At 37.7% G+C, this 27,872-nt stretch overlaps 1 protein-coding gene and 1 long non-coding RNA gene across 2 annotated transcripts; one reads left to right on the top strand and one right to left on the bottom strand.

Annotated features, from left to right (window-relative positions):
- Positions 1-246: 246 nt before the first annotated feature.
- On the top strand, positions 247-27,622 carry LOC129453082 (calpain-2 catalytic subunit-like). The gene is made up of 22 exons (XM_073862115.1): positions 247-611; positions 1,015-1,084; positions 3,891-4,009; positions 10,159-10,292; positions 11,455-11,623; positions 11,732-11,803; positions 11,901-11,986; positions 12,891-12,965; positions 15,881-16,040; positions 16,096-16,287; positions 16,471-16,482; positions 16,609-16,820; positions 17,767-17,803; positions 18,219-18,281; positions 19,618-19,620; positions 25,905-25,962; positions 26,050-26,114; positions 26,298-26,366; positions 26,554-26,632; positions 26,738-26,854; positions 26,940-26,995; positions 27,085-27,622. The coding sequence occupies exons 1-22, from the start codon at positions 375-377 to the stop codon at positions 27,106-27,108; spliced, it is 2,109 nt and encodes a 702-aa protein (XP_073718216.1). The 5' UTR covers positions 247-374; the 3' UTR covers positions 27,109-27,622.
- On the bottom strand, positions 5,067-6,339 carry LOC141359520 (uncharacterized). Its single transcript, XR_012366017.1, has 2 exons — positions 6,043-6,339; positions 5,067-5,779 (listed from the first exon to the last, which is right to left on the bottom strand). It is a non-coding gene; the product is annotated as an uncharacterized lncRNA (long non-coding RNA).
- Positions 27,623-27,872: the final 250 nt, after the last annotated feature.

Below are 27,872 nucleotides of genomic sequence, written 5' to 3'. Positions count from 1 at the left end.
CATGCAAAGCCCTAAAAGGAGTTCTAAAAAAGGTTTCCAGTAAATTCAGTGCTAGATCTAAATAACAATCACTCAAGTTTCATAACAATTGTTGGGAAGAGATCATCTGGGGTCATCATCTGGGGAGGTATATGAAGGTCTTCCAGTCTCAGGGACCAATAAATGTTTTCAAAGTTCAGCTAAATGTTTGATATAAATCTGTTTTTGCACTTAACACAATGATGTATTCACAGGTGAGCTTGACCACGCCCCCTCACCATTTCTATGGCAAACCTCACACTTAAAAACCAGCAATCTGTGCCCATGTAACCACTCACACATTATACTGCATTTAGAACAGATTGTGATAAAAACACATTTGATAAAAAGGCAGAATGAGCAACATTGCAGAGGTTCTTGCTAAAAGACAGAATAGAGAACATGGTGTTGGGACAAACAAGAAACCAATACCATTTAACAAACAAGACTACCAGAATCTGAAACGTGAATGTTTGGAGAAGAAAACATTATTTTGTGATCCGACCTTTCCTGTGGGTTCTGACTCTCTGGGCTACAATGAACTAGGACCGAATTCCTCCAAGGTACAAGGAGTGGAGTGGAAAAGACCAAAGGTAATATAATGTTTAAGTGTATGTGTACATGTTTGGATATACAGGATTTTTGGAAACGGTCAGACTTACACATCATCTAACACTGCAAGAAAAGCACATCTATAATTACACATCCAGCATTATGCTGTCTTGTGCTATATCTGCCAATCAGCAGCTGTAATTTACCTTCATCCATTATGCTGTTAAACTTACCCATTATTGTTATTTACCACCTTTAGTCTTGTTGTGTCTAAATCAGTGACCTGTAAACAGTGCATTTGAAAGTCATTTGAATTTTAATTCTTTCAAATTAAATTCTCGTTTCGATTCCTATGTTGTAAAAATAGTTGAATATATACATACCATATGGTGTGAATTTTGGTTTGACCAAAGAAAATGTGTTTTTATCTTTCCTCGTTTAAAGGAGCTGTGTGCAAACCCTCAGTTTATTGTGGATGGTGCCAAGCGGACTGACATCTGCCAAGGGGCAGTAGGTAAACTAGAGATACATGTCATAGGGGACTGGTTACAAGAGCAGTCATGTAGTGATCCCACATGCACATTTACAACCTGATATTAATGGACAGAACACATACATAAACCTAGGCTGGGTTGTTTTAACTCATGGTTGGGTTTATTTATTAGCCCAACGTGTGTTCTGTCCAATACCGTACATTTTTGTAGCTCCAGATTTTCCAGTCTTCCTAAAACACATTTTTTTGTACAAAATTGTCCCTGATTGGCCAGCTAATCTGTACGTTGTGATTGGTCTGAATACCTCTGAAAAACAGCCGGAAATGTGACGTTACTTACCTTGTTTGAAAGATTTGTTGCTAGTCATGAGTAATGTGTTTAGAGTGTGTTTTACAATGTTCTTTCTGGATGCTAGGGTGTTCTGGGTGTTAGTTAATAGATTGCAAATAGGTGTCAACCAAAAATGTTGTGGAAAAACACATTGGGCTATATCACACACCAGGCACAATGCAGCGCAATGCGCGATACAAGTGTCTTTTGCTAGTTTTAACCCGGCGCAATTATCATTTGAGTGTTTAGCGTCTAGTTGTTTAATAGCAAATGCATATGCGCCCAACTCTGCACCCATGGGCATTCCGGTCTAAAAACGAGGTGTGTTCAGGCGCATTGTTGGTGCGTTGCTATTTTGAGGCAAATAAAATAGACTACGCCATTGACCAACAAAAACTTGCCCTAAAGTCTAAAGTCAATGGCGCAATATTGTTTTTGTTATTTAATGAGTGCATTAGAAATAGACCTAGCCAATGCCGCCATTCTTCCAGAGATGCTTTCATAGCTAAAAGCTCACGGTTTCCTACATCATAATTACGTTCCGCTGAATTCAGTTTTCTTGAGAAGAAAGCACAGGGGTAAAGTTTGTGTGGGTTGCCTTGCTTTTGAGATAAAATGGCACCAATGCCCGAGTTGGAAGCGTCTACTTCAACAATAAAATGTTGTTTAGGATCGGGGTGATGCAAGATGGGAGCAGAGGTAAACGTAAATTTTAGATCCTCAAAGGCCCGTTCAGTGTCATGACACCAAGATAGTTTGTGACTGGATTTCTTTGTCAAGGGAGTTAAAGGTACAGCAATTGTGCTGAAGTTTTTAATAAAAGGTTGATAGAAATTGGCAAAACCCAGGAAATGCTGCAATTCATTTATGGTTTGAGGTCTGGGCCAATTTAACCTTTTCTTCTTTCATGGCTACTACGTCGGGGCTGATGGCATAGCCTAAGAAGGAGGTGGATGTACAGTGGAACTCACATTTTTCTGCCTTTGCGTATAGTTGGTGTTGAATCAGTCATTGCAACACAGCTCTGACATGTCAATATGCTGTTCCAGGGAATCGGAGTATATTAGTATACCATCAATATACAAAATGACGAAGCAGTTGAGCAAGTCTCGAAACACATCGTTGAAGAAGGATTGGAATATACATGGACTGTTAGAAAGGCCGAAGGGCATAACCAAATATTCATAGTGTCCATTCGTTGTGGAGAATGCTGTCTTCCATTCGTCACCCTCATGAATGCGAATTAAGTTGTATGCGTGGGATCAGTTGTATTACGCAGATCAAGTTTGCTGTAGACCTTGGCTTTGCGAAGCTGTTCAAGGGCTGCAGGTCCCAGAGGTAAAGGACAGCGGAATTTGACTTTAATCTCATTGAGACCCCGGTAGTCAATACATGGTCGAAGTCCCCCATCTTTCTTTTCCACGAAGAAGAACCCTGTGGCCGCGGGGATGTGGATGGACGAATGAAACCCTTTGCCAGTTCCTCGTCTATATACTTCTTCATGGCTTGAGTCTCGGGTTCAGATAAAGGAAAATGTGACCTTTGGGTGGTTGAGTGTTTGGTAGTAGTTCGATGGCACAGTCATTAAGATGATGAGGAGGTAGTTGTGTTTGTTAACTTTACTAAATGCAATGGCTAGGTTGTGGTTTTCACCAGGAACATGGTCAGGGAGAGGGATAACAGGGTTTTCTTGAGGTTAAGTAGTAGCAGTGGATGGTGCTTTTCCCCTACATTTGATTTGACACGATGAACTCCAAATAGTGATTTTCTTGTTCCTCCAGGTAATGAGCGGGTCATGTTCGAGCGGCCAAGGGTAACCGAGGATGATGGGGTTGTGGGGTGACGGCATGGTATAGAAGGCGATGGTTTCAGTGTGGTTTGTTGATATATCCAGAGTTAACAGTTCTGTGATGTGGGTGATATGGCTGGAGCCCAGCGGGCGGCCATCTAACACTGAGACAGAGAGAGGTGAGCATGGGCATGAAGTTCGTATTAGAATTCGCGGGAATGTAATGTTTGAACACCGGGGGCGTTTGCGCTGACATCTGTAACACTTGGTTTATTGCACGTTATGCCCAAAACACACCCATCACTCATTACAAAAATAGGAATAACCCTTTTAGGCCATGCACTTGGCACATAAACTATTTTTCTCGTCGTTAAATTAGCAAAAGCAGAATCAGACATGCTCGTTTAGAGACAATACGCTTAGATCGTTAAAATAGGGCCCATTGGGGAAATGTGGCTTAGTGGTGGTTTAGTTGGTAACTCAAAGGTTGTAGGTTCAAACAAAGGTTTATTCATGAACTACAACCACTGTATAATTTTGTTAGAAAACCTAATGAACTGTATGTTGATACTTCAGCAACATGCCCAGAATGCTCCCAGATGATTGTATGTATACTCTTAATGACTTTGCATAAAAGCATCAGCTACTGTAAATAAAAAATAACCAAATAAGAAGTCTTTATCTCATTACTTATAATCTCTGTCCAGGTGACTGTTGGCTTATGGCAACGATTGCATCTCTGACTCTAAACAACAACATTTTGGAGCGTGTAGTTCCACCTGATCAGAGCTTTTCTGACGGTTACGCCGGCATCTTTCACTTTCAGGTCAGATTTGTCATGAACATTCAGTTGGGTCTTTAAATCTGCAACCAACCATTTGTAAGATATTTGCATTAAAATATCCAAAACACACAAACTTTGTGTGGCTTTTTTGTATTTTGAATCCTGAGAAACCTGACTGTCGCTCGTGCGATTTGAAATGATAGCTTCCTAACCGAATGAAACAAGAATCATTGTGTGTTTCTGTACCTAAAGTAAACACAGAAATAATAAAATCAATTTTAGTGTTTTTCATGTAAAAATAAAAGTTTTAGTATTGTATCCCATACGGAAATGTAATATATGACATATATGTCCCTATATCAAAACCGATCTTGGCATATATGTTACATATATATGCAATATATTAATATCACATATATAGATCCTCTGGATATATGAATATATAGGTTTAAAACATATATGAAATACTCATATTAAAATGTATATAAATACATATATTAATATCACATATATAGATACTCTTGATATATGAGATATATGTTTTAAACCTATATGAAATACTCATATTAAAATGTATATAAATACATATAATAATATAACATATATAGATACTGTTGATATATGAAGATATATGTTTTAAACCTATATGGAATACTCATATTAAAATGTATTTAAATACATATATTTAAAATATGTATATGTATGAATTCTTATATGGGTTTGTATTTTACAACCATATAAGATGGATTTTTACATGATACTGTATGCTCCAACCATATGATATCAATATGTTTTATTTCTAGATTTCTAAAACAACATAGCCTATATACACAGCAAAATCTGGAACCTCACAATAACTCTATAAGAGTTAATTTCAACACTTTAAAAGTGTCTCATGGGGTCCACTCCCAATAGAGTTATTTTAACACTTTTGAAAGTGTTGGCACATTGACTCTTTTAAAGTGTTAGCAATTGACACTATACAGAGTTAAAAATCTAACTATAAATTGACACTAATCAGTGTTAAATATTTTTATTTGTTAAAAATGAACTCCCTCGGTGTAATTTGTTAACTCAAATGTAGTGTTATTTTTTATACTATGGTGTTAATTTGGTAAATGTAAAGACAGAAACATATTACGGTACTTTTGGGACAAAAAACTTTATTTTTAAACAGTTTTTTTTATGTAACAATACAGCAGTATAATCTATAATTCTCATTATAAAACTGTTAAGGTTTTTTTTTAAATGTCATCTGATCAACATTTATTTATGACAGAAAAATTGTCCTCAATGTATCATGCATTTAAGTGTTAATTAAATTAACATATTAACATCTGAGACAACTAAAAAGCACATTCCCAATGTATAACAACAGTACAGATATTTATAAATACAGTTTATGGGATACTTCAGTTCATACAAACAAGTTTGACTTCATTTTAATCCAAAATCCATGTTGGTCTTCACATAATAACAGCAGAATATGATGAACCAGTAGCTGTAAGGAGGTGATATGATCCTCGGTCAAACCTTCAGACTGGATATTGAAAGATTCTGTTAATAAAACAAAATTTAAATGGAAAAATTTATTATTAAAAAACAATATTTAAGTATAACACCGCAGAAACTAATATTTACAGAATGCATTACAGAATTTACATACAGAACACATTACAAAATACTTTGAAAATAGTTATACATTTATGTTTTTCACAAAATACTCACTTTGTTATAAAATTGCTCTTCGTCTGAAGAGATTTTCATGTAGGCCTATTTCTGTGCTCCTCCAAAGTCCCCAAAGCAAATCTCCTGCACAAATTAACGGATAAAAAAAATTAAACTAAAACAGCATATAAAGCAAAAAACAACAAAATACTCCACAAAACATTATACGAGTATGAATTGCTCCATCTGAGGCTAAGACCTAAACTCAACTGCTGCTTTCATATAATGACAATAAATAACACATGACTCTTAATGGTAAACTTCATACTAACAGCAATATAAAACATTACACCTCACAACTCTCAAATGTTATTGATGAAAATTGTATTTATTGAACATTTATTTACCATTTACAGTGAAAGAGATGACCTTCTGCTTGAACTGCATCATCCAAAAACACGGTTCAGTGTGTGCTGTAAATAGTGGGAGGTCTTCTCTATTTAACACCCTAAGAGTTAACAAACTCCAATAACACAACACTGTAGGAGTTGATTATTTTAGAAAGTAGTAACACTCTGTTTTGACACCAACTCTTAATTTTTATAGAGTTAAATAAAATAGTTTTAACTCAATCCAGTGTTAAATTAACTCTGAACTCTTTATATTTCCATTAACACCGTAATTTTAACTCTACTAAATTTGCTGTGTAGGTCTTTAAATTAGGGCTGTCAAAAGATTAATCGCGATTAATCGCATCCAAAATAAAAGTTTGTGTTTACATAACATATGTGTGTGTACTGTGTCTAAATATTATGTATATATAAACACACACACATTCATGTATATATTTAAGAAATATTTGCATTTAAATACTGTATATACATTTATATAATTTATATTATATATGAATATAAATATTTTATATATAAATATAACACATTTTTCTTAAATATATACATAATTGGGTGTGTTTTTATATATAAATAATAATTATACACCGTACACACACATATGTTATGTTAACACAAACTTTTATTTTGGATGCGATTAATCGCGATTAATCTTTTGACAGCCCTACTTTAAATATATTGTTTAAAAATTATAAGGGTCATAACATTATAACCCTGCCTAGTTTCAAACTGCATGCATTTGGCACGGCAATGCGGGGTTAATCCCACAAAAACAGGGCTAACCGTGCTTCCGAGGAGTGTTTCATAACCCTGGGTTAATTTCAGGGATAACCCTGCTTCTAAATTACAAGTGTGAAATGCTCCTTAACCTAGGGTTAAAGTTGGGGTTTAGAGAGAACCATGGTTTTAATACAGGAACCATGGTTTTTGGTTTTAACTGTAGTAAAACCATGGTTAGTGATCGTAGGGGTAGGGTTTAGGAATGCACAGTGTGAAATGTCAGATTATGAATACCCAGGGTTTTGTAGTTAAACCATATTAACCACAAATGTATCATTGTCTCACTATAATCAAAATATAATAATAAACCATGTGAAAAATACTAGTTATTTTAGTAAACTGCAGTCTTAGAAGAAAAGCTGTCACTAGGTACAGATATGAATACATGTTGGTTCATGTGGTATAGTACTAATATGTACATTTAATTATACTAATACCACGCACAAATAGGGTGTAAGTTACTTTTTTAAAAACCACCTCAGTGCCATATGTACTTTTTTTCTGAGTGTGTACATTCCACTGACAATCCCCACTATATGCTTTATACTATAGTATGCTACACTTTTCAAAAATTATTTTTAACCATACTATACTACATTGGCCTACTATTGTGCACTATAGTTTTATAATATTTAGGCTAAATCAACCTGCAGAAAACATGGTTATTATATGGTTAAATTCATTAGAGATGAAAGCAGTCTCTTTTCTGTCTCAATATGTGATAAACACTGCAAAAATTCATGTGATTGTGTCAATTTACCAGATCATAAAGTCATAAAGTAGCCTATTACTGGATCAGGATGATTTTAAAACACACTCGCACGCACGTATGCACACAAATACACACACAATACTATACTTTTATTATGGAGTTATACTCCATGGGGCGGTTTCCCAGACAGGGATTAGACTAGTCCTAGACTAAAACATTTTTAAGAGCTGTCCAAACTGAAAACAACTTGCACTGACATATCTTAAAATACATCAGGGCCCTTTGTTTAGCCTGAAAATGCATACAGGTAATGTTTTTAGTAAGGCATGTTTGTTAAAACTAGTTATATTTCCTAATTAAACTAAGGCCTAGTCCTGGATTAAGATAATCCCTGTCCGGGAAACCGCCCCCATATTACTCAATGTACAAGCTAGAAATTAAGCTCTGCACAGCACAGGTCTACAAAAGGGTTAATGGTGCCACATGGTGATCAACAGTAAAAATGACAAATTTGACCTCTTTGCAAAAGGAAAAACCACCAACATTCAAAAATGCATCATAACAAGGTGTCATTGCTCTGCAATAAAAAAATGTGGTTATAATGGAAGTCAATGGGGCAAAAACAGCCACTAACAATAAATGAGGAAGAAAACAATAATCAAAAGCCAATGTTTTTACTTTATATTTGACATGCCCAAGACTGCGAAAAAGGTTTAAAAAATCCAGTCTACAATCACTTTTTGTATTGAAAATTTGTCATTTAGATTTTCCCCAAATCCACTTATGAACTTGGCAATTAAAGAGTTAAAATCATGGAATTTTTGTAAAAATTTGGTAGTTTTGATCAGTACTGACTAACAAATTTATGCAAAAAAAGTGAAAAAATAATCTGATACATTTTTACAGATGTTTAATTTAGTGGATGTATTAAATTTGAACAATGCACAAGGGTTAAATTTGCACTGTGTACCCCTGCATAAAATAAAAACAGGAGGAATAATAAAATGAACACTGTAAAATACAAGCTAAACAGCGCCCACTTCAGTAACACACAAATAGCTTAAGTTGTTAGCCTCTCCCATCCAACGGCTGGGTGGATCAGTGGATAGTGGAGGTGACTTTCAACGTGAGGACCCGGGTTCGAGGCCCGACTGGACTTATCAGGTACATTACAAATAATAAATTGTGTTTGTGTGTTAAGTTGTATGAATGGGTTGTACGTCCTACCTGTGGTCGGAAACATGCAAAAAGTAGATAAAAACCACGGTTCAAATTTAATTATTTTATGATATAAGATAAGTATATGTATGCAACATATATTAGACATATATGTGAAGTCATGTATGTTACATATATAAATAATTATATAGATGACATATATGTCTATGTATGTTTTTTGCACACATAGACATATATTTGTATGGGATAGACATATATGTCAATATATGAAATTGTTCCATTTTCGAATAGGTGTCATATATGGTTGTACATATATGTACATATATGTTTCTACTTTATATTACCATATATTTCATATAGGGATATTTCATATATTCACATATATTACATTTCCGTATGGGATGTTAAAGCCTTAGTTTATAATCTATGCAATTTATGTTTATTACTATGAGTTATATAATAATATATAATATATTTGTCATCTTACGGTCATGACTACTTTGACGCCTTAAATATCAAAATTAGATTTTGCGACTTTAAAGGACAAGTTTGGTATTTTACACTTAAAGCCCCGTTTTCAGATTGTTTATGATGAAATAGAACGGTTTTGACTGAAATTTCGACATATGTGGCTGCCCCGAGAATTTTCAGGTGTTTGTGTTTCACCTCCCACCTCTACAATGGGTTGATAGGTGCACTGGAACAATCTTTCCAAAAATGCATTAAACTTTCGTTTACAAAGACGTTAAACTCGCTGAGTGGTCAGGGGTGTTCACTGGTATGCTCACACAAAAATCGCTGCAAAATACGCATTCCAACAGGTTTTATTGTAGTTTTTGACAACTCCACGGTACGGTATTACTCCGCGCCGGGAACTTTGTTTATACTCTTGCAATTGGCAATGACGGATTAGCGCCACCAACTGGGCTGGAGTGTATATTATTCAAGGTCTCAGCGGAAGAATGTACGGGTGTGAGGCGTTTGGAAAAATAGGTCCAAAAGTTAACAACGAATGATAAAACAGCTGTTGGAAAGCATCTTTTGCAGCGATTTTTGTGTGAGCATATCAGTGAACACCCTTGACCATTTAGTGAGTTTCACATCTTTGTAAACGAAAGTTTAATGCATTTTAGGAAAGATTGTTCCTGCGCATCTATACAGCCATTGTAGAGGTGAAACACAAACACCCGAAAATTCTCGGGGCAGCTGCATATGTCGAAATTTCAGTTAAAACCGTTCTATTTCATCATAAACAATCTGAAAACAGGGCTTTAAGTGTAAAAATACCGAACTTGTCCTTTAAGCAGGTTTTTACTGGCAGGGTCGCAACTTATATAAAAATGATAAAACCTAATTGAATTAAAAGTCTGATTGTATGAGTTTGGTTCAAACATGTCTGACAATAAAGGAGGGTTCAACTGATGTCATTCTTCTCTCTGTAGTTGTGGCAGTATGGTGAATGGGTAGATGTTGTCATTGATGATCGTCTGCCTACCAAAAACGGAAAGCTGCTGTTTCTTAGTTCAGCAGAGCATTCAGAGTTCTGGAGCGCCCTGCTGGAGAAGGCCTGTGCAAAGTGAGTGTGTGTATGAGATATGAAAGGTACAAGTCATGTGTTTATTTATAATGAAAAATATGGGTAACCACTGCCCTGGGCCACAGCTTACAAAATACAGTTTACATTGCCTATACATACAGGCTGTGTCCCCCTATAGCCTAAAATAGTGCACAATTTGAGGGAACATCAATTTTTAGTGGTGTCCAAAACCACAGTGGACATTATTGAATGCATTAATTCGACCCCAAAATGCACCACAACAATGAGTGTACAACTGATGTACATTTAAAACAAGCCGCTAATTACTCACTGAGGCTCACACCAAATCCATTCTCGTATCTGGGTTGAAGATGGAAAGGCTGGTGTGTCCACTCGTTTTTATTCACTCATTCGAGTGAACTACATATAAGTGGACTAATGTAGGGAATAGTGCATGAGAGTATAGGGAGCTATTTCGGACACAGCCACAGTGTGCATAAAATAGATAACATGTTGCATATCTGAATTCTACTTTGCCATTTATTAAATATTAAATAATAATTTATTTGTGTGGCTCAACTGATAGAGCATGACAGTAACAACACCAAAGTAATAGGTTTGAATCCAAAAACACACACAGCTTAAAATCTCTAAAAGACTAAACCTAATTTACACAATATGATGTTTTATAAACAAGGTTTGGGAGGAGCTCAGTCAATGAACGGCTATCTCTTGATCATTGAGCAATGAACACGGCTGGTTATCAATCACTAATCAACACAACAACTTAGTACCAGCTCTATAAATAATCAAGACTCCTTACCCTCATTCTCCGGAATAATCACAAACCCACCTCCACCCCTTCGCCTCACTATGTACATTTAGCTCAGCACCGGGGATAACCCGGGTCAGGGCACGCCCCTTGACAGCACACCACACACGCATATTAGCAGTCCCACTTTATTGTCAGTGAGGCGAACTCGTAAAGCTGAATTGTACACCTAGCTAAAGTAGTTAAGTAATAAATATAATATGCAGAGCCATACTTACTGTGTTCATGTAGCTCAGTTATTAGAGCATTGCACAATAGCCATGGTTTTTGTTTTCTAGGAAACACACATACTGATAGAATGGTGTATCTTTGGTTAAGTCGCTTTGGATAAGAGCTTGACAAATGCATTAATGTCAATATATTTTAAAGGGTCAACGGCTCGTATGAAGCTCTGGATGGTGGCCTCTGCTCTGAGGGTTTTGAGGACTTTACAGGAGGTATTGCTGAGATCTATAAGCTGAGTGAAGCCCCTCCAGATCTGTTTAAGATCATTCAGAAAGCATTTGGGTTGGGCTCCCTGCTTAGCTGCGCCATTGATGTGAGTATTTATATTTGATTTCTACAGAGTTTATGTTACTTTGGCCATAGCATAAAGGCAATGACAACATAACGTTTATTAAATCAAAACCATTTCATCCTGCTAAAGAAAGAAAAAAAGCTAAAGAAAAGCCTAAATCTGAAGAAAGAACATGCATACTCTGTCACTGGTGCAGAGGAGGTGAGATAATGTTTGTAAAGCTATGGTAAAACTTACTAAAATGCTGAAATATGAAGTATAACTGGAAGGAGTGCTGCTGATTCCCCCTTAAATTCAGGTTCAATGCCTCGGTCGTACGGTGCAGCTGGTGCGTCTTAGGAACCCGTGGGGTCATAAGGAGTGGACGGGTGCATGGAGTGATAAGTGAGTTCATTCTTCACTTGTTGGTTAGATATAGGATGTTAGATATTCAGCCACAGAAAGTGTAAATAGATCCCAAGTTGATAAGTATATATATTTTTTATTAGCTTTTCTGGAAACTGAACACAGAATGTAGTTAATTTGTTTCAGTCCACCTTTAAAAGCTGCATCCAAATTCGGAGGGCGCGTCCTCCAAAGGCTGCATGGACTGGGAAACATGCTGTTAAAGTTTACTGTTGCATCAAAGTCTTTGAACTCAACAAACACATTAGTGGAAGAGTATACCATGAAAATGTTTTAAAGTGATTATATTTTATGCCTTTGTTTGTTAGTGTTATGTGCCTATATAAACATAATATATTATCTATTTTTATAATATATAATAATATACAGTTTTACTGTTTAACTCTAATGACGCAATGAATCAAATTTGAAATCTTTTTTTTTATATAAAATTTTGTAGTGTTTTCTTTTTATAAATGATTAATTCATGTGTCCTATAAAAGAACACATAATATTAGAATCTATAAAAGAGTGACCTCTGTGACCTCTCTCTGTTTCATTCAGAATTACAATAATGTTATCCAAATTAAAATTTCATTTATTATTAAAAAAGATTGTAATTCTGAATGAAACAGTGAGAGGTCACAGATTTCGGTAGGCTGCTGTTACTGTCCGTCAGTTTGTGTGACCCTGCTGTATGTGTGTAAGTGTTAACATCACGTCAAAATGCATTTGATGATATATTACAGATGAGATTAGACATCACCAGAGTGAATTTTAGTTATGTATAGCAGTTATAGTAATCTATTGAAAATTTCTTGTAAAGAATATCTTACAAATCTTCCAACTTTTATCTTGGTTTATTCCTGACATGTCTACTGAAAACTTTGGATCTTTTTTTCAGCTCCAGTGAGTGGAATAATGTTCGACCGGAGCAGAAAGTGAAACTGAATTATTCCGCTGAGGATGGAGAATTCTGGTAAGAACCCTTACAAAAATTAACCATGTTTTTTTTGGTATATTGATTACTATCAGCAAAACCATGGTTTTACTACACGGTTAAACTATGTTTTTTTAAAACCATGTCAAAACCATTTTGTGGTTACCACAGTTTTATTACAGTGACCATGTTTTGTTTTTTTTTTTTTTCGTTTTAACTGTAGTAAAACCATGGTTAATTTTCGTAAGGGAAAACTTTCAACTTTAAAAAATTGCTCAAAAATAACACCCTCCCCCTGCATCCGAAATCACATACTATAAGAGTAATGCTTGTTATATATTATGTATTCTTTTTGTTTGGCTGCTCTAACACAGAAATTTCCCCATTGTGGGATGAATAAAGAAATATCTTATCTTACATATTGAATTAGGTGAAGTACTTATCGACAGTCAGTATATATTTTATATATCAGTATATTTTATATTACATGTGTATAGTAGGCTATAGGTTAACTCTACTTACAGAAAAATAAAGAAACAAAGAATGTTTATTCAACTTCATTCTGTCACGACTGGGATGCAGGAGTGAGGAAGTTAGGACGCAAGTGCAGAGTTCACAATGAAATAAATAACATTTATTAACAGAACGAGAAACAAAACACGAGAATAAAACAACGGGCAGGTAACACAGGAACATCCAATAGAAGAAACAGGAACAGACATGAAAGTAGTGACAATGACAATGATCCAGGTAATACAAAAGACTGGGTATATATACACACAAGTGAAGATGAGGCACAGCTGGTGATAATGATGCAGGTAATCAACAAATGAGAGTCCAGGTGACAACAATCAGAAAACATGAAAATGAAGCCGGCAGGGCAGAAAGCCGTGGCGAAGCTGGAAAAACCGGAGCGGGGATCTCGGGGACCAACCCAGATGACTCGACACTCCTGGGAACCGACGAGGATCCGATCAACCCAGGGGTCGACTCCCACCATCTCGGGGAAACGGGCTCACCCACGGTAGCAACCACCCCGGGGAAATAATCGGGCGTGGCGTCCATAGAGAGCCCTGAATTGAGCATGGCGATGGACCTCCTAGGAACCGGACCAGACGACTCCATCAGCAGGGGAGCTAACTGGACCGATTCATCCCTCGCAGGAACAGGCTTATGTGTCGCAGCAACAACCCCAGGAAATTAATCGGGCGTGGTGACCGCTAGCTTGAGCCCGTCCTGGAGTTCCGAGCGATCCTTCTCGGTCAGCTCCAAGGGACATCGGGACTTCGAAGCTCGCAGATCCCGATGTCCACTACTCCCCCTCGAAGAAATTTCAGGGGAAGCTCTCCTCCTGGAATAATTGAGAAATAATATTTGAAAATAATGCACACCAAGGTGGTAATGTGGCATGACATTGCTCTGGTGCCTATTTTTAAGACATTTAACAAGTTAGGTGTGCGGTTTACAGAAAAATAATCAACACCCATAGAACATTTTTCAGCCAATCAGAATGCAGCATTCAAAAGACCCGTGGTATAATCAGGGACTACTACATAAACAATAAACTTTAATAAGGCTACATGCACAAAATTAAGAGTTTTTTACAAGTGCAAAGAATTCTGCGTCTGAAAGTTTAAAGCAACTCTATGTAGTTTTCATGTAAAAATGACTTACAGCTCCCCCATGTGGTTGAAAAGCGCAACAGTGCCTGGTATCAGACACTCTTCTGCAGGCAGGGGAAGGGGCGGGGCTGTGTTTCCTACCCTCCACCGCCACATTCAGAGTGTGCTTGTAGCCGCAAGGAGGCTGCTCAGGTTGCAGCAACAGTACAAATTGTCCAGTTAAAAGTTGTTCTATCACTGAAATAATTTTAGAGACGTTATTTAAAGGTAAAAAAACTACATAGTGTTGCTTTAAGATATTTGTAGAAAATATTCTTTAAATGTTCATTTATTTATTCATTTGTTTATGTGGTCATTTTATTTAAAGAAAACCTTAAAAATATATATTTTAAGTAGCCTAAATAAAAAATGAACAAGTTTTGGTGCAAATTGCTGCCATTAACTGGATTGACATTTTAACACTTGCAAAGTGTATCCAATCGGGTGAATAATTTTTACATGCATGCTTTTATCTTCGCACCCACTAGAACACTTACAGGAAAAAAGACATGTAAGTATTCAAGTGGTCAAGTGCAAAAAGCACAAGTGTGGTTATTTGGACGCAGCCTTTGACTTCAAAATAAAAGACCCAAACAACAGAACACAAGACAAAACCATTACAAAAACTTTCCTGAATGTAGCAGATAACTCATGGCAGCCCTCACTGTTGTCTTGTTTTTCTGGAGAGTCACATGGCCTGTGTTTATGTTTTGTGTACATCGTGCTCTCCTGTCTTAAGTCTTGACCCCGCCCCTTCGTTTCCTTGTTAATTATTAATTATTATTTACGCCCTTAACCTGTGTGTCCTTGTTCCCTAGTTTAGTTTCCCCATATTTAATGTCATTATCGTCTGTCGTGTGCTGGATCATTGTGTGTCCTGTGCGTCACCATCAAGAGTCTTCGTCTGTTATTATTTATTTATCTTGCCTTGTTTACCCCCTCGAGGGAGTTTTTGTTACATAATAAAAGTCCTTTTGGTTAAGAGCTGTCCTCCCCATTCCGGACTGAGTCCATGCCATGCAAACTGAGAAATCTCGGTAGATGCAGTACTGTATACAAGCACCGTATTTTTTTGCATTACTCATTATGCATACCAATTATCTTTCTCTATTTAATATGGGTGATCTCAGATTTTTTGTGCATTCTAAATATTTTACAATAATTTAAAAATGCAGCTTCAGAACACAAAACGTTTTGTGGTTTTCAGGCCAAAAATATGCATACTCCATTGACAAACCAAATGTAACTTTTTGCAGATGTACCGTTTACACATATCTTTTCCCTTCCTGTCAGGATGGCATATTCAGACTTTGTGCTGCATTTCTCAGTGCTGGAGATTTGTAATCTGACTCCAGACACTTTGACCAGTGATAAGGTGAGGCGCTGGAACTACTGCCAGTTTGACGGCACCTGGAAAGTGGGATCCACCGCAGGAGGCGGCATTGACAATCCAGTTATGTTAAACCAATCACAAGATCACATCACAAAACAAATGTGTGTTTTCTAAGTGTTCCCACTTTCTCCCTCCAGTTATGTTCTGCTCAAACCCTCAGTTTGCGATCAAGCTTGAGGATGTTGATGATGACCCTCATGATGGAGAAAATGGTTGCACTGTGCTGGTGGGATTGATGCAGAAAGATGGGCGCAAAGATAAACGCATTGGAAGGGAACTAAAAAGCATTGGCTTTTATATCTTTGAGGTACACCAACACTGGTTACACACGGCCTGCAACACAGATATTAACACTGAAACTAGTCTTATCACCAACATTACTAATAACATATTTTCTTGAAATTGTGCAACCAAACTTTTTGCAACCTTGATATTTTGTATATGACTCTTAATATTAGAAAAGTAATATCCTGTCTTATGTGTGTTTCAGGTTCCAGATGAGGTGTGTACATGCGCTATTTGTTTGGTACATTAGGGTAACAGGATCTTTTTCCAAGTTTGTTAATGTAATTCATCTTGATATCTTCATCTCACACGTGTGTGTGCGTGTGTTTGAATGTTTTTGCAGTACAAGGGTCGCAGTAATGTTCATCTCAGCTCGGATGTGCTGCTGGAAAATACACCAGTTGAAAGAAGCAAAGGTTGTCAAAACCTGCGAGAGATAAGCAAGCGCTGTAATTTGCCTCCTGGAGAATATGTCATCGTCCCCTACACTTATGAGCCCCTTCTCCAGGGAAGTTTCATACTTCGTGTGTTTACAGAGAAAAAGGCCACCGCCAGGTTTGTCCAAAATGTTTTTTTTATACTAGGATACTGTCAAGGTGTGTGTGTTGAAGGAATAGGTCTCTGAAAACTTATTTGAACGTGTTCCTCCCGAACTTTGTTAATAAAACATCATTTAAGTGAATGGGAAGGACTTGCGTATCATATGCACGCCAAAGTGGAATTTTGCTATATATACGCAACTCCGTGAGACTGGGCTGGATAGGGTGGCCATTCGTGCCAGTTCCGCCGGACATGTTTTCGGGTTCGTTCTCCGGAAGTCGCGTTGGTCGACCACAAACGTCATCAAGGTTTAATATTTCGGGTTTAATTTCAGAAAAGCAACCATTACATTTCAAGGTAAGAATGAAACTACAATGATTGTATGTCTTAAAAGAAGTAAATCTTAATTTTCTAATGTATTTTAACTGAAATGTGATGACGTATGCGGTCGAGCAATGCGACTTCCGGAGAACGAACCCGAAAACATGTTCGGGACGTGTCCGGCGGAACTGGCACGAATGGTCACCCTAGGGCTGGAGTTCTTTCTCTTTCACGTGAGGCGCTACTTCCGGGTTGTATAAGTTACGGTAATAGTGGTATTGCGGAAAGCCAGAAATTCTCGTCATTGGCAGGGAAGCGTTTTCTCTTAATTGACGAGTTATCTCGTCAATGGCGGGGAAAGAGTTAATAAAGCCACACCTTCTATGAAAATATCAATTTAACAGTTTATTTACATGCATTATTTGGCACCTTTAAGACTACAGAAATTGCTTTTTTTCTTATCTTACAAATTGTGTCTAGTTTAATCCCACATGATGGTACTAAGGGATATTACAAACCACTATAATACTAAACACTAATAACCTCAATATCTGACCTTTCACATGAACTTGATTTCGTAAGTAGTAATTATTGCCTACAAATGCATGATGGATATTTCTCTTGTCTCTTTTCCATGCAGCCCAATGGATGTTGAAATCACTGCAAATATTCAAAAGGTAAATTCATTCATTGGTTACAAATAGTGTGTACTGTTGTTGAATAAGAAGGAACATGGAAAGTTCAATTAAAAAAAAAAAAAAAATATATATATATATATATATATATATATATATATATATATATATATATATATATGTATATATAAAACAATTATAACAATAATTGAAAGGTATTGTACTTTAAAATGCATTTGTCACACCACAAGACCACTTAAATTGAACAAATAAAGACTATAAATATATAAAAAAATATATATATATATATATATATATATATATATATATATATATATATATATATATATATATATATATATATATATATCAAGCAATTATACTCTTTTCAGTTACATTTCCCCTGAATTAAACAAACTGAATTATTGGATAAAATATATCATTTTATTTCTCTCAGGATCGCATATCTGACAGTGATGTGGACCCAAGTTGTAAAGAGCTTTTTATGCAGTTTGTTGGTGTTAGGGCCATTTTAAACTTCAGTTTATTTTATTTAAATTTACCCCCCTTTCTGGCACTTTTATTTTGCATTGACACCTCCAGGAAATCCATATATGGAGACAGGAAGTGAAGCCAGGGGGAATGGCATTAGAAAGGAAGCGCTTGCCACAGTTGGGAGCGATATAGTTTTTTGACCACAAATTCACGCAAACAGATAGTAAAAGAAAAATTGAAACCTTTTGTTTTCATTTACACTGATATGCATACACCATTTTTGAATTAGATATTTAAGTTGTAGCTTATTTAGAAGGATAGAAGATCCTATTTTGTTTCAAGTTTAAGTTGGTTTGAACGTGCGTCCGAAAACCCCCCTACCCATAGCTGGCACGCGCGGCGGCTTGTGATGAGGTGAGACAAGCGGCCGAAACAAAAGTCAAAAAACTTCGTCAAAGATTAGGAAAAACATTCCGTTTTGGATTATGGACAACGCAAGATAAAGCACGCGGATTCATCGCTGTTATCAGGACACCTGCTGCATTGGAGAAAGCTGCTGATGGTGAAAACTTTCATCGAGTCGTGAGTAACGCGATAAACCCAGAACTATGACTATTTATGTGGACAAGCCTCATAGCATGATGTTGACTCTTTGATTGAATGCTTATGCTTGATAAAGTCCAGAAAGTTAGATACAGCGTGCTTTGAATTAAAACGTTTACATTTTGAGACTGTAACGTTTTAACATTGTGCTTTATATGCATTCCGGGCTCTATATGCATTCCGTCATGCCTGAAGAGGTTGGCCGTAGCGCTAAAATATAAAGCTCACGCATCTCTGCGTAAAGGAATCATAACAGTGTTTATTGGACTGTATAAATAGTTGACTGACTTTGTAGTCAACAGTTTGGGAACATTTAACAAAGGAGACCTGTTTATTTGTTTAAATCAAATTGCATTTAAAGACCCATTAAACCGTGTCCTTCAAGCCTACGACTATTAATGGCCACTATGGATGAACATATTAAGGAATTGAAGGAACTAAAGAAGGTCAGAAAAGGCAAATTAGCAAAATGCACACGCAAAATGAATGAAATTAAAGGGATGATGCAACAAAAAGATATTAATGCTGTGAAACAACATTTTATCATTTTCCAATCACTTTGTGAAGAATTTAATAATGCCCATAATTATGTACAAAATGCATTACCAGAACAGGAAAAGCAAAAAGATAAAGTTGAATGGTATGAATCTAGGATAGAACCATTTGAAGATTTCCTGGAAGAGGTACAAGAATGGGAGGTATTAAAAGCACAGCAAGGTGAATTGGGTGAACAGGAATTTCCTGTAGAAGAACGGGAGTCCGTTGAACCAGAGGCTGCATCAGAGCAGGAAGAGGTTATATTATATCCACCAGAGTCAAGAGATCTGCAAGATTCTGTAGGTCCAAATGATAGTATTTCTAATGTTAGTAAATCTAAATCATCTTCAGTGACATCTGAACATAGGAAGGCCCTTGCTGAGAAGGCTGCATTGTTGTCACGTAGAGAAGCATTGAATGCTAAGCATGAACTTGAGCAACAGAGAATGATTTTGGACTCAAAGATTGAAAATGCAGAACTCGAAGCAGAAATTGCTGCATCAGATGCCAAGATAAAGGTTCTGGAAAGCTTTGAATTACAGTCAGGAAAATCTGAAGACGGCATGAACTCCTATTTAGAAAGCCAAAGACCATTTTTACATGCATCAAGTCAAAAACAGTCACCAGTGGAGTTTGCTAGAATATTTACAGTCCCTAAAACCCCACTGCAAAAAATCCTGCAACAGCCCAGACCTGCTAGAGTTTTACCTAAGCAACAGCAGACAATGCCAAAGAGCACAGTCTCAACTTTAAAGCAGTCTGTCACGATTGCAAAGACACCAATGTCTTTTAAGATCAAACAGGATAAGGATAGAAAAGGCGGTGGTCAAAAACCTGACTCAAGTTCAGACTATGATGATTTGTCTTCTGTCATGCAACGACAAAATGACATTGTTGATTTACTTGTACTGCAACATAAGCAAGCACTATTACCTGTTAGAGAAATACCTACCTTTCATGGTGATCCATTAAGTTTTACAACATTCATGCGTGCCTTCGAATATAGCATTGAAGACAAAACATCAAATAATCAAGATCGCCTTTACTATCTTGAGCAGTATACGACAGGACAACCCAGAGAACTTGTCCGAAGCTGTTTCCATATGGATCCCTCAAGAGGATATTGTGAAGCTAAAAGACTCCTACAGGAGAACTTTGGGGATGACCTGAAAGTTACAATGGCATACATGGATAAGGCCCTGAAATGGACAAATATCAAGTCTGATAATGGAAAGGAACTACAAAACTATGCACTGTATCTTAGAGGCTGCTGTAACGCAATGCAAGACTTAAAGATCATGGAAGAATTAGATTTACCCTCCAACATGAAAATGATTATAACCAAATTGCCCTATAAACTGAGAGAGAAGTGGAGATCCACGGCAGCCAATATCCTGGAAAATACAGGTCGCAGAGCCCGTTTTCATAACCTTGTAGCTTTTATGGAGAAGCAGGCTAAGATTCTGTTGGACCCTCTGTTCGGTGACATTCAAGACATCAACAGGATCAAGATCTCAGCCATTTCCAAACAGCCAAACTCAATAAGGGGCAAAGGTAGTAGCTTTGCTACTACGGTAGCAGTGTTGACTGATGACTGCGACATCAGAACATGTGCTAAAGATCATACATTCAAATGTCAAAGAATCCCTGACCCTTGTGCCGCCTGTGAATTCTGTGAAGGCAAACATCACCTGAAGGATTGCCAGAAGTTAAAGACACAGCCACAAGTAGCCACCGTTGAGTTTCTTAAAACAAAAGGTTTCTGTTTTGGATGTCTTTTGAGAGGACACATGAGTAAAGATTGCAAGAGGAGAATGACATGTGAGAAATGTCAAGGTAGGCATCCGACCATCTTGCATTTAGACAAAGTCAAGCCGACTGAGTCAGTAAAACAGCTAGAGAACTCCATCAACAGCGGTCATGTCACCCTTGAAGCTGGTGGAGTAACCAGGGCCGGCAAAGACTGTGCTCTGTCAATTGTGCCAGTGCAAGTAAAAGTCACTAAGGGAAGCAAGGTCTTGCTGACCTATGCCTTTCTGGATCCAGGAAGTTCAGGGACGTTCTGTACGGAGAGACTGAGAAGACGGTTGAACGCTAGAGGTCGTAAGACCGAGATTCTCCTACGGACGATGGGGCAGATCAAGACTGTCTCAAGTTATGAGATTTCTGGACTGGAAGTAGGCAACCTGGATGGGAACACCTTCTTGGAACTCCCAAAGGTCTACACGCAAGATGCCATCCCAGTGACCAAAGAGAACGTTGCCACTAAGGAGGACATCTCAAACTGGCCATACTTGAAGGAGGTCAAGCTAAATGAGATTGATGCGGACATTGATCTTCTGATAGGAGCCAATGCCCCAAGAGCCCTCGAACCATGGCAGATTATTAATGCCAAAGATAGTGGCCCTTATGCAGTCAAGACTGTGTTCGGATGGGTAATCAATGGACCACTCAACTTAAGTAGCGCTGAGGAGTCTTCAAGATTGCCGACTTTAACCACAAACCACATCTCTGTGACAGAGTTAAAGGATCTATTAGTACAGCAGTACAATCATGATTTTCCCGAGAGGAAGTATAATGAGAAGAAAGAGATGTCTGCTGAAGATCACAAGTTCATGGAGAGTGCCAAAAGCTCAGTAATGTTCAAGAACGGACATTATTACATGTCACTTCCATTGCGTGACCGAAACACGATGATGCCGAACAATCGTGATGTTGCCAAGCAACGAGCCCTGAACCTAATTAGGAAGTTCAAATCAGATCCAACTTATGCTCTGGACTACAGGAACTTTATGACTGAGGTCATCCAGAAAGGTTATGCAGAGAAGGTGCCACAGGACACGCTTCAGAGGCAAGATGGAAAAGTGTGGTACATTCCACATCATGCAGTGTATCACAAAAGGAAGAAAACTCTAAGAGTGGTATTCGATTGTTCATCAACATTCCAAAAAACATCCCTCAACGATAAACTACTGCAAGGGCCTGACCTGGCTAACTCACTCCTCGCAGTCCTGTTAAGATTTCGTAAAGAACCCATTGCTATGATGGCAGATATAGAGGGGATGTTTCATCAAGTTTGTGTCCATGAAGATGACAGAGACCTGTTGAGATTTCTGTGGTGGCCAGACGGCGACATGTCAAAGAACCTTGAGGAGTTTCGGATGACTGTCCACCTATTTGGAGCAATATCCTCTCCTACATGTGCCAACTTCGCACTGCGCAAGACAGCAGATGACCATGGTCATGGCTATGCTGAAGAGGTGAGCAGGACGATCAAATGCAACTTCTATGTCGATGACTGTCTAAAGTCCGTGGCAACAGAAGATCAGGCTGTTACCCTCTGCAAAGACCTCAGAGACCTCTGCGCTCTGGGCGGATTCAAGCTCACAAAGTGGATTAGCAACAGCCGCTCTGTGCTTGCTTCCATCCCCGATGAGTACAAGGCAAAGCAGATCAAAGAGCTGAATCTAGACAGAGAGAAGCTTCCACTAGAGAGAGCTCTTGGAGTTCAATGGAACATTGAAAAGGACACCTTCATTTTTTGTGTCACTCCCCAGGACAGACCGCAGACACGTCGGGGTATTCTATCAATCGTTAGCTCAATTTATGATCCTTTAGGATTCCTGGCACCATTCACTCTAAAAGCAAAGCAGATCCTTCAAGACCTCTGCAAAATGAAGTGTGGATGGGATGATGACATTTCGGAGACTTGCCTTACAACTTGGAAGAAGTGGCTTACTGAACTGGAGCAACTGTCTAACGTTAAAATCAACAGATGTATAAAGCCCAAGAACTTTGGCCAAGTTAAAAAGGCACAAATGCATCACTTTTGCGACGCAAGCGAAAATGGCTTTGGCAGTGTAAGCTACCTAAGACTGACCAACAAAGCAGGTGAAATACATGTAACACTTGTACTGGGAAAATCCAGAGTGACACCGCTGAAGCAAATAACTATCCCAAGATTAGAGCTAGCCGCAGCAACCCTTGCAGTCAAGATGGATCGACTGCTGAGGTTAGAACTGGAATTGGAGTTAGAACCCTCAGCCTTTTGGACCGACAGCGAATCTGTGCTGAAATACATAAGAAATGAGAACAGAAGATTCAAAACTTATGTGGCCAATAGGATTTCAGACATTCGTGAACTATCAGACAAAGACCAGTGGCGGCACATCAGCTCTAAAGAAAATCCAGCCGATGATGCTTCACGTGGTCTGAACATTGAAGCTTTCCTAAAGTCCAAAAGATGGTTCCAAGGACCAGAGTTTCTTGCTAAACCAGACACTGAATGGCCAAATACGCTAAAACATTCCCCATCCATCGAGTCAAACGATCCTGAGGTAAAAAGTGAAATGATAGTCAACAGTTTGATTGTAGAAGCAAAGAATCCACTAAGCAAGTTAATTGAGTATTACTCAAACTGGAACAGACTCAAGAGAGCTGTAGCATGGATGTTGAAGTTTCGGGAATTTCTACAAGAACAGAAACTACGTAGAGTCACTAGAACCACTCAGACCAACCTAAAGCTGAAAGCAAAAGTAGGACTTACTGTAGAAGACCTGCAGGAAGCGGAAGATTGTATTATCCACTTTGAACAAAGAAAAGCTTTCCAGCATGAGATTAACTCACTCAGACAAAGGCAGCCATGTGCCAAAATAAGCACTCTCCGCAAGCTGGACCCAATCCTGGACCAGGGTATTTTGAGAGTAGGAGGTAGGCTCAACAAAGCGGCCTTACCAAGCGAAATGAAGAATCCAGTAATTTTGCCAAAGAACTCTCACATTTCTAGACTGATCCTACAGCAAATCCATCTGCAAGTAGGGCACTCAGGACGAAGTCATATGCTAGCTAAGCTGCGAGAAAGATTCTGGCTACCTTGTGCTCATGCCATGGCTAGAAAAACCATTAAAAGGTGCATTTTCTGCCAAAGATATCAAGCTAAGGCGGAACAGCAGAAGATGGCAGATTTGCCACAGGACCGCATAACCCCAGATGAACCTCCATTCACCCATGTGGGGGTAGATTACTTTGGACCTATAGAGATAAAGCGGGGCCGGTCACAAGTAAAACGTTACGGAGTGATCTTCACTTGTCTTGTTTGCCGTGCAGTGCACCTTGAAGTGGCGAGTTACTTGAACACTGACTCGTGCATCAATGCTTTGCGCAGATTCATTTGCCGCAGAGGTCCCGTGCTAAGCATCAGATCCGATTGTGGCACTAACTTCATTGGTGCAAACAGAGAGTTACAAGAAGCCTTGAAAGAAATTGATCACTCCAAAATCCAACATGCAATACTCAAGGAAGGAGTTAAGTGGACTTTTAATCCCCCTTCAGGAGCACATTATGGAGGAACATGGGAAAGGTTGATTCGTCTCGTGAAAAAGATTCTTTATTCTGTTCTGAAAGAACAGCGCTTGGACGACGAGGCTCTCCAAACAGCACTGTGTGAAGTCGAGGCCATCATGAATGATCGACCCATCACCACAGTGACTAGTGACCCAAACGATCTGGAACCTCTTACCCCGAACCATCTTCTCCAGTTGAAATCAAAACCTGTCATGCCACCAGGACTCTTCCAGAAAAGAGATTTGTACTCCCAGCGAAGATGGAGACAAGTACAATACATATCAGACCTTTTCTGGCGGAGATGGATAAAGGAATACTTGCCGCTCATGCAGGAGAGAATCAAATGGAACAGACCCAGGAGAAACTTAACCACTGGAGACCTTGTTGTGATTGTAGATGAAACTGCCCCTAGGAATTCCTGGCAGCTGGGCAGAGTGGTCAAATCTCTGCCTGGATCAAAGGGTCTAGTGCGAAGTGTTTTAGTGAAGACCAAAGCAAACATTCTTGAAAGGCCAGTGAGTAAACTATGCCTACTTATGGAGGCAGAAGATGGAAGCAGAAGATCACAAATAAAATAAGACAGTACATTGACACCTAACAATTTTTTTTTTTCGTAATTGTTATCCATGTTGGCTCACAATTAGGGGCCGGTATGTTAGGGCCATTTTAAACTTCAGTTTATTTTATTTAAATTTACCCCCCTTTCTGGCACTTTTATTTTGCATTGACACCTCCAGGAAATCCATATATGGAGACAGGAAGTGAAGCCAGGGGGAATGGCATTAGAAAGGAAGCGCTTGCCACAGTTGGGAGCGATATAGTTTTTTGACCACAAATTCACGCAAACAGATAGTAAAAGAAAAATTGAAACCTTTTGTTTTCATTTACACTGATATGCATACACCATTTTTGAATTAGATATTTAAGTTGTAGCTTATTTAGAAGGATAGAAGATCCTATTTTGTTTCAAGTTTAAGTTGGTTTGAACGTGCGTCCGAAAACCCCCCTACCCATAGCTGGCACGCGCGGCGGCTTGTGATGAGGTGAGACAAGCGGCCGAAACAGTTGGAAATGTAAGTCAAATTTTATTTTATTTGCATGTGCAGTAGGATGTACAATATTGATCACAGTAATGTTGAGGTGTAATTTTGTCTTTTCTATTCAGGACTCAGAGGTGTCTGCGAAGGAGCTACAGCAGATGCTGAACAAATTTGTGTCTGAAAGTAAAAAAAAATAATATTTAAGCTAATTTAAGTATTCTCATTTCCTCTGTTATTCTCACAGTAACATTTTATATTGTTTTCACAAAGGAACTGATATCACGTCTGATGGTTTCAGTAGAGAAACGTGTCGTCACAGTATCGACCTGCTAGATGTATCCTTTCCTTACTGGATATATGAACAAATTATACATTACTGAACTATATACTTGTTTAGCATATCTTTGGATGATTTTTAAACAAACATCAGATATATTTCTATATATTTAGATTTTGAACACTTGTTTCACTTCATAACCCCTTCATAACCCCATCATGACCCTTGACCCTCAGTTCAGAAAAATGGCAGTGGCAAACTTGGTCTGGTGGAGTTTCACACATTGTGGATAAAGATCCAGAAATATTTGGTAAATCACACCAAATAACTCACAGTTATCTAGTTCAGTATGCATGGATTCAATTTAAATTCTGTCGTTACATCTAAATTATTCAGGGGTGAATTGAATCGTAGAAAGCAGTTTAAAGCGCAACTGTGTGTGCATGAAAGTTATGATAAATTCTTCATTGTGTTTATTTTCTGTAATACCTCATCAGGAAATTTTTAAGAAACGCGACACAGACAAGTCAGGCACTATGAGTTCCTATGAGATGAGAGATACACTAAAAGATGCAGGTAATTATTGTTTATACTGTTTATTGTCTACAGGACAGACTATAATACGTGTTTAAGATGTAGAAAAAAGTGGTCACAATGAAATTTGTTTATGTGTGTTTTCAGGGTTTCAAGTGAACGGTGAAGTACTTCAGGTAATAATCTCACGTTATGCCAATAAGCAACAAGCCATTGACTTTGATAACTTTGTGGGCTGCCTGATCAACTTGGAGATGCGCTACAGTAAGTTTATCTGTTGATACAACAAGAAAAATCACAATCTGTCAAGCTACCAGAAATGGCTTACTTGCTTTGTTTATCTACACAGCAATGTTTGAAATGTTCGATAATAACACCGGGAAAATCGAGCTGGATATCCATCAGGTGAAATGCAAATGTTAATCTGATTATAAATTGTGATGATTTTGTATATTATACAGTTTTTTATTGTGTCTATGTGATTTGTTTTGTAGTGGCTTTGCTTGACCCTCAATTAAAAATCAACAAATTTGCTGCAAAAACAGAAAGATTTCCAGGAGAAGGATGATTTGGCTGATGGAGTAAAATCAGACTGAGTGTGTTATCTAAACCTTGAATTGTCTTCTAAAGATCTGAGTATTGATTTAACATTTTTTATTACGTTTCTTTCATTATAAATTTCTTTGTCTTACCAATAATTATATTTACTAACATTGGTAACATTTTACAACAAGGTTGTATTTGTTAACATTATTAAAATTAACTAACAATGAATGATACTTCTACAGCATTTATTAATCTTAGTTCATGTTAATTTCAGCATTCACTAATACATTTTTACCATCAAAAGTAGGAACTGTTCACATTGATTAATGCACAATTAATTAACATGAACAATTGTATTATCATTAACTAACATTAACAGCGATGTAAAGTGTTAGCCTAACATTTACAATTTTTTATACATTCATTCTATCATTTCTTATTTTTATTACTGTTTAATCTTCTGTCGGGTGGTGTATTGTTTTCACGAGTATGTGTTACACTTTTAAGAACGAAGCGGAGTCCATTCCGATGCAACACATTTAATTCTGTAAAAATACAGGAAAAAACACATTTATTAAGGAGCACTCCCAGTCTCACGTGTACTGAAGCTCATACACTGATGCTAACACACTGCTTCTATGAGCCTCATTGAGTGATTCAGTCTATCATAAGCAATAACATGTCACATAGTGCAAACACCTGAATATATACATAGCACCAAACACATTACCTTTTA

This window comes from Misgurnus anguillicaudatus, chromosome 23, assembly GCF_027580225.2.
Source record: "Misgurnus anguillicaudatus chromosome 23, ASM2758022v2, whole genome shotgun sequence".
Classification (NCBI taxonomy): domain Eukaryota; kingdom Metazoa; phylum Chordata; class Actinopteri; order Cypriniformes; family Cobitidae; genus Misgurnus; species Misgurnus anguillicaudatus.
This window is presented reverse-complemented; position numbering and strand designations above follow the sequence as displayed.

Coding starts and splice junctions, on each gene's coding strand:
- LOC129453082 (XM_073862115.1), top strand. CDS start 375: ATGAGCAACATTGCAGAGGTTCTTGCTAAAAGACAGAATAGAGAACAT. Junction 12,966..15,880: donor GCTGAGGATGGAGAATTCTG/GTAAGAACCCTT, acceptor CCTTCCTGTCAG/GATGGCATATTCAGACTTTG. Junction 26,115..26,297: donor ACAGTATCGACCTGCTAGAT/GTATCCTTTCCT, acceptor CCCTCAGTTCAG/AAAAATGGCAGTGGCAAACT.